The 8,064-nt window shown below is 37.7% G+C and overlaps 1 protein-coding gene across 1 annotated transcript; it reads left to right on the top strand.

The window, feature by feature from the left end:
- The first annotated feature begins 6,490 nt into the window (after positions 1 to 6,490).
- LOC147621878 (uncharacterized) lies at positions 6,491 to 7,847 on the top strand. The gene is made up of 3 exons (XM_086823629.1): positions 6,491 to 6,607; positions 6,800 to 6,905; positions 7,475 to 7,847. Exons 1-3 carry the CDS (start codon positions 6,542 to 6,544, stop codon positions 7,648 to 7,650), a joined length of 348 nt encoding a protein of 115 aa, XP_086679755.1. The 5' UTR covers positions 6,491 to 6,541; the 3' UTR covers positions 7,651 to 7,847.
- Positions 7,848 to 8,064: the final 217 nt, after the last annotated feature.

Here is an 8,064-nt window from a genome sequence, read left to right as displayed (position 1 = left end):
CCGAGACACATAGTCTCACATCAACTCCATTTTCTTTTGTTTGATGTTGTGCAGCTGTGCCATAGGACTCCATCTATCGCCACTTCTGGCAAAGCTGGGCACAAACACATTCTTGAGACATGTGAAGTTAACTTTATCCTTGGGTTTGAGGGTTCGGAACCATTGATGTACTTTTCCTTCTAGGATCAGTGAGAAAGCATGAATCATTGTTACATCACTAAATGGCCCGCAGAGCAGGTTTCGCATGTGGACTCAAAGATCGAGCTACATGTTGAATAGGATCCCCATCCCTAGAGAATTTTTGAACGAGCTTTAAAATGATGTGTGGCTTCATTTGGGAGGGTTCTAGAGCAATGCCTAGTTCCCTGACCATTCCTCGATCCATTTCCGTAGCCATATTCATCAAATTTATCCTTGTGGCTGTTAAAATTAAGGATCAAACTCTCCTAATGACATCATAAGATGGTAATCCTACACTAATAACAACACAATTAGCATGACAAATTTAAGGTGGGCGCGGTACCTAAGTGAACTCATCATGAGTGAGTAGTGCTAATGAACTCAAGTACAATTAGGTTACAAGATTGAAACTTGTACTCATAGAGAGACTTGAGATTTGTGCTTGTTTTCATTGCTTCAAATGTTCTCCTTTTATATGAGGAGAGTACAACTTAACTTTTCTCTTGCGTGTGGAATAATTCTCACTTGGTGATGTGCCTTCTGACACTCACTCCATACTTTTTTTGTGCTCTATGGCACCATATTTCTCAACAACCCCCCTTGGTTCCAAATCTTTGGGCTACTCAAGGTGGTTGGATGTATGTCAGCTAGAAAATGTTGTTTTGAATTTTTACTTTCTACATTCCCCTATGTGCTATGAGCAACTTTGGCTCATATGCTACTTTGGCACTTCCCCCCCTTGATGGTGACTTGACTTATCTTTGAGGCCTAGAGGTCATCTCTAAGAGTAGGGTTACAAATTTTGGCTATATCATTGGTGCCAGAGGGTAGGTACAAGCACTTTTTGTAGGAAGTAGGAATTTTTACAACAAATTTTTGTTTAAGAAATGGGTAATGAGATGATTTTTTGATGTGGGACTTTTGCGGCTCCTCTTTCTTCTTCATTGTTGCTTTTCTTGTTGCTTTCATTTTTGTTGCAACTTATGCTTTGTTTGTGCACACTTACGCTTGCATACTCATTTGGTTGTAGCATTTTTACCAAGGTTGTACTCTTCTCTTTCACACAAACATATGTCAGCATGCTCATTTGCCGCTTTTACACCTTATTTTTTACTTGTAGTCAGGACAGGGTACCCACTCAATTAGAAAAATACATTTTTCCTTGGTCTCATGCATCACACATGCTTGCTCATATTGGTGACTTACAACAATTAGAGATTTGTGAAAGTTTTTAAAGTGCTATGGAGTCGGGCCCATGGATATAACCATGTGAACAAGCCCTTTTAGAGCCGTGTGAACAACCTCCTAGGAGGATAAGGGTTTCAACCTTAGTAAATTTTATTAATTTTTATTTTTTCAAAATGTAGAATATCCACTTTGACATGTGGCTGCCGATTGCACTACGCGTGGCTGATGGAGCACCTCCTTTTCTTACGCTTATTGGTGGCTTGGTGCTTGGCGATGGCTCTGGGTTGTCTCTGCTTCATTGGTGCCTTTACCATGCTTCTTCGCCTGACTATGCGCACAGTTGGCAAGTCTTCTCCTACCTGCAGCGACCTTTGCTTGTGCCTTACCACGGCTGTGTGCTCGTGCCGCAGTTGATGCTATGCACCATGTCTTGTTGTTGGCCTCGTCTCTATGCAGATTTATGTGCTTTGTTTGCTCTTTCGATTCACTTTGAGGAGGAGCAGCAGGTAAATCAACTGGAATACTCAACGAACCTGGGCAGTGTTGGGTCTTGAAGTTGATTGCAGATGCTGATTTGGTGTTGCTCTCTATTGCCGCACTTCCTTCTTATTCCCCTTCTTTTATAGCAATTATGATGATAGCTTCTCTTGTCATCTATCTCTCTTGTATGTGCTATTCTCTGCTCAGCTTGTATTTACTCTACCGATACTTCTTTTACAATGAAATTCCAATTCTCAAGCTTGTGGTTTGAGGCTGAGTAACAATAGCCACAAATTATTAAAAAAATCTTCCTTCTCTTATTTTTGTGCCTAACATAGTTTGCTTGTGCAGTAGCAAAGGTTTTGTTACTTAAATCTCTCTTTCTCTCTATCGGCTCAAGAACCTCAGAGTCTCTCTCAAGGACTATATGCTAACCCTAAAAGACAGAACACTAAGCTAGCAAAAAAAACTTATGACTTGGCTAAATAACCTATGCCTTTGCAGAATTAAGAGTTCCATGTCCTCGAACATGGGATGATTAACATGCACACCTCACCCCATCTTGGCAATAGCGGATACTACACTGATGTCTCCATCACTCTGGTCATGAACTGCACACATGTGATCAAAAAATTTGACCACTTACCCTAGTAATGGAAAATTTTGATAGCAAGTTCTTTGTAATGCTTGGCATAAACAAGACTTTTGAGAGAGTGTTTGTCTAACCATTTGCAGTACTGGGCACTTCTCATCATCATTAAATGAATTTTCTAACATCTCCTTAAATTCTTCCATCTTCCTGAAATACTTCCATCATGGAAGTATGTAGGAGAAATGTACATACTTCTAAGAGAGTGCTTACTTCCACCATTTGTAGTAGTGAGCACATCTTATCATCATCTAATGAATCCATTGATAGCATCTCCCCAACTTCTTCCATCTTCCTCAAATACTTCCATCTTGGAAGATGCAAGAGAATACAATTAGAAATTGATCTCTTTGTAGTCATAGATCCTGCTGAGATGAACAATTGTAAGTATGTCTTTATATTTATAATAATTATGTAAAAAATTTGAAAGATGTGCCCACGTATAAGTTTTTTTATATTTTTGACACACATACCAGTGACCATATTGACATTTTTTGATGAAAATATATATGCACATACTAATGCCAAGATACTTTCATAGAAACATTAAACTCTCTTTAAAAAACCATCGATATAAACCATAAAAAATAAATGAACCTATTATAGTTATAATCTATATTGCTAACAAAAAATAATTTTTTCTAAAAAAAGAGGGACTTATATCCCAAAACTTCACATACGTATATTTTAAAATAGGGGTTTAAACCTGAATTAGTGTTCAACATGAAGTTATAGGTTAACTCAATGTTGAACATTAAGTTATGGGAAAATTTCATGTGCTCTTTGTGTAGGTTCCCTAGGAACCTCACTTTTAAGAAAGCCCCCACATCACTTCTACGCAGAGGGTATAAAAAAATAGGTATGTACATACATAGTTTTCAAAAATACATATTTTTGCTTTTATATATATATATATATACGTACATACATAGCTTTTAGAAATGTAAATATTTTTTCTTGTATATATACATAGTTTTTGGGAATATTGTTTATTGTATGTATACATTCTTTCAAATAGATTGGTAACTATAATAAATAGGACACATCATGTAAATGTAAAGTTGTAAATGGCGTAAAACTCATGTGATATCATATTGTTTTTCCATTTGAATCCCCAAGGTTATAAAAGGCATAATTTAAAATAGGTCTTCTATTAAACTCATGTGATATCATTTTTTTTTCATGTGAACCCATGAGGGTGTTAGAATCGAAAGGAAGCATAATTTTCTACATGGAGATTACAAAGACAAGCATGCACAAGGCTCAAGAAATCCACTTGGAGGAGAGAGGAAGTTTATGCTCTAAAGGGTTGATGACATTGGGGGAGGGGTGTGTTTAATTTTCAAGCATTAGCAAATCTAATCCATGTGTGCAACCAAGGGTGGTGAGAGTACACATTCGAATATATAGAGTAGTGAAGGCTAGTGAAGCAAGTTAGGTTCTTTAGTCACACATAGGCTCACATGATTGCACATGGCCCACAACTCTCCACACAATGCTTGTGTATGGTGAGTCAAGCAATGTTCACACTTACACTACTCTTCTCAATGCACTATTGCACCCCAAATTAGTCAAGAAATGAGAAAAGTTTTAGCTTTGATGAAGTGCATGTCTACCATGGGATGTGAGAAAGCATTGTGACTTACAACACTATGAGCACTATCTTAGGTTCTTATCAATTTTGGATTAGATTTTATGGTCCTTGTCATTGTCTTACTTTTATTGCTCATGGTTAAAAAAATCAATTACCAACATAACCATTTATATGGTGTGACCACCATTCTCTTCATCTCTTATCCTAGGGCTATCAATGTTGCATAGAAGATCTTACCACCACCACAACCTTCTAAAAGTGTTTTAAGATTAGTATATTGATTTTTTATTGCTTTGAATTGGTGACCTTATACTTTCTCTTTTACACTATCTATTATTACATGGACTTCACGAAACTCTCCCCTCATCCTTTGCTTAGTGCCTTTGCTTACTGCTTACTTGAGCTGCTTATGCAAATAAGACATGTCTGCTTAGTTGTGCTCATGAAACCACCTTCATTTTGGGCATATTAGCAAATCTCTCTATCCTCTAAACGATCAACAATTTCAAAAGGGCCTTAGGAAAGCAAGGTCCATCTTGATGTTTGCAATCATTGCATAAATATTGTGATCATAGAACTTGCATGGTTGCCCCATTGCATAAATATTGTGCATGGCTAGCAGTCGCTCCTTTACATTCACAAGTACACAAATAGTTGGGTGTTCTAGCTTGGTGCTTTATAGGGCATCTAAAATTCTAAGGGTTCATATGTCTATAGTCCCGTTAACAACATCAAACATATAACACACATATTATAACACTCTCATCACGCTTTATGATTCTAAAGTAAGGGTTTATTGTTTTGCTAGGTAAAATGTTGATATCTAAAATCTCAAAAACTTACATTTTACTAGTTATTGAAAATTGTTTAGCTAAAATGTATTTATATATGCTAAAAATCATGCAAAAATAGGTTATGTATAATGCATGAGAGAATTATTTTTTTGTATTTTTCATTGTATTTATGCCCAGTTTAGAGATTTCATTACGCAAAACTCATCAAATTTTTGAAATCCTTTAAAAATGAGCATATTAAAATTTTTAAAATCCTTAAAATTGAACACATGTTAAATTTTTTTAATTGCACAATTTTGGTCGTTTTCTACAAATAACATGGTTTTGGGGTCTTAATGAGAAACGCTTGCAATTATGCATTCAATTTGCAATAGTGTTATATGTGAATGAAATTGGCAATGAACATAGTTGCAATCTAGGCATGCCTTTCGAGGAAATCACTTTAAAGCTTAATATGTCTTATAAAACCAAGGCCAGAACCTAATCTCAACATGATTTTGTGACTACAAAACAATATGTAAAAGTAGCATTCATGTCTAGCTTTCCATTACCCATTGGATGAACTACTTTTTTTTTCCCAAGAAATAGATCCTTCTATTAGTTATTGAAAAAATAGCCACGAAGGGTTAGATACAAACTCGCCTCATGTATAAGGTGGGAATCAAGTAATCGAAGGAGGGGAAAGAGATGCTTCTCCTCGGGCTGGCCGCTCTATGAGGAGAAGGCTATCTCATACAGGGGAACAACCACACAGGTGGTCATTGGATGAACTACTTATCAGTTTAATTCCACGTAAATTTTAATGTAATTTGCAATGCTCAATATAAACATTTCTATATACATGCACTCTCTTGCGAAGCATACTCTTGCACTATGTCTATTTACGTGGCCATCTAGAAAGATTTGAATAAAGTTATGTATCCTTAATATTCTTTATGATTGTTGTAAATAGAGTAACATTAAAAAAAGAAGTTTGGCGACTAATCTGCTATTTTTATTACAACCTGAATATGTTTGATATAACACACACCCACCATCCGGCAAGTTACAAAGAAGTCTCGGTGTAGCCAGCGAGATTTGAATCCACAACATTAGGGGATCGCTTTTAACTACATTTTTACATGGCACTTTAGCCTTCTACATTTTAGCAAAAGGGCAAGGGGCAGCCTTATCTCGTGGTAAAGCGCTTTGGACCCTCATCCTGTCAATCTCATCCGAATAAGCAAAAAGTATGGGCAGACTGAACTGCTTTACTCGGACAGCGACATGTAGACACACATGTTGCTTTACTCGGACAGAGAGATGTACACACACATGTTGCTAAAAATTCAGATCGATCGATCATAGAGATGGAGGTTGGGTGCCAACTTCCACATGGATGCGGATACCATACTAGATTAAACTCCACTCCTCCCACAACACTGAACTCCACCCATCTTTCAGCGCCCACGTAACGTTTTTCCATTCCCCTCTCTCTCTCTCTCTCTCTCACACACACACACACACAGTTTGGGGGTTGGAATTTGCGTCCTCTCATCCCTTCCTTTAGCAGCTCTGCTAACTTTTCAATAGTGGGCACTGCAGACTCCAGAGCCAGGTGGTGGGCTTTGACCTTACTTCACAATTCTGCGTCGTGTGATCAACCTTCTTACGAGCATGAGGCTTTCTGCAAGCACTGGCGCCCCCAAAGTAGATGCTGCCTCACGCTCTTTCATCATGAAGGTGAGTCCCCCCCCCGTATTAGGTTATGTATCCATTCACAGGATGCTTCAATGGCGCGCAAGCCAAGCTGTACCTGGATAATTGTTCTCTCTCTCTCTCTTCTCTCTCTCTCTCTCTCTCTCTCACTCACTCTCTCGTCTACCTTTGTCTTCTAAGGCGTTGATAACATCTCTTGTTTTGAAACTTCCCTAGGTGCAGCACCTTATTGAGCGCTGCCTCACCTTCTACCTTGACCAAGATGACTGTGTCAAGGCTCTCTCAAAGCACGCAGGAATCGAACCTATCATCACTGTAACAGGTACCTGTTCGACTAGCCTTGCTTGTTGAACCCATCATGCTCATAGCTGGCATAAATCATGCCTAATTTAACCCAGTGTGTCCTAAAACTTTTCCTTATATTCAATTAGCTCCTTGCTAGCTGGTCAGTAGAATTGTAATTGATTCTTGATCGGGCTGCTTCTTAAACCCAATACTACTGCAATCGTTAAGTCGAGAACCTTTCTTTAAAAGCTTATCACCATTGGTTCTCACCATAATTGGTAAGTATAATTAATTATACAGTAGTTGAGTCACAACACATCTTTTAATCGCTTAGGTCAACATGCTCCAACCTAGCTCATTAATCTCTGTCTGAACCAAAATGTAAACAACAATGTAATCTCTGTCTGAACCAAAAATGTAAATAAAGAACAAGTAGTTCAATGTGTATACAGCCTTATCTCTAGTTTTTGTTTGTTGTGAGCTATAAGGAGTCTAAGTAACCTTGCCTTGACGAGTGGAGATTGAACTTAAACCCAGTCTTACATGGTGATTAAGCGAATCCTAACTCAGCCTAGTTTTCTATATTGGCTTCTTTTGTGCTCTCAGTGTGGAAGGAGTTAGAGAAGGCAAACAAGGAGTTTTTTGAAGGTTACTTTTGTAGGAGGCTAGCAAGAAGATCATCTCAATTGAGCAGAGTGTTGGAGGACACTACTAAAAAGCTTTCCAGCCACAGCTTGGAGGACATCAACAAGAAGATAAAAAGAAGGATTCCAAAGCCCTAATGACAACGCCAAAGCAGAGAGTTAGGAGGGTTCTGATTAACCAAACTTCCTGCTGATCAGCTGAAGATCTCACCATGTACTCATACTTCACCAACCCAATGAGAGTGATCATGTGCTTGATAACCATGCAAGAATTATCTCACTTTCTGGTTATCGGGGTTTTTTTTTTGGGTTCTTTAAATAGTGAACTCCTTTCTTCTTCTATGTGAATTATCTCCATGCAGTTTAGTTTCATAATCATGAAAATTGCAGTTGCCTTTAAAAAACAGTTTTCCTTAATCCGATGCTATGGATATTTTTCTTTAATCTCACTTTCCAGTTATGGTTTTCTTGTTATCTAAATCCTTTGTGTTAGCACTGCTTTTTTCTGTGAATTATCTCCAAAATCAGGTAAACTCTTTTTAATTTTTTTCC

The sequence above is a fragment of the Cibotium barometz genome, chromosome 29 (assembly GCF_041138505.1).
Source record: "Cibotium barometz isolate CiBa-2024 chromosome 29, ASM4113850v1, whole genome shotgun sequence".
Taxonomy (NCBI): Eukaryota; Viridiplantae; Streptophyta; class Polypodiopsida; order Cyatheales; family Cibotiaceae; genus Cibotium; species Cibotium barometz.
The sequence above is the reverse complement of the archived record's forward strand: the minus strand, read 5'-3'. Positions and strand labels throughout refer to the sequence as shown.

Excerpts from the sequence above, each read along its gene's own strand:
- LOC147621878 (XM_086823629.1), top strand. The coding sequence starts at position 6,542 with ATGAGGCTTTCTGCAAGCACTGGCGCCCCCAAAGTAGATGCTGCCTCA. Across the intron at positions 6,608-6,799 it reads CACGCTCTTTCATCATGAAG|GTGCAGCACCTTATTGAGCG; the intron begins GTGAGTCCCCCC and ends AAACTTCCCTAG. Across the intron at positions 6,906-7,474 it reads ACCTATCATCACTGTAACAG|TGTGGAAGGAGTTAGAGAAG; the intron begins GTACCTGTTCGA and ends TTGTGCTCTCAG.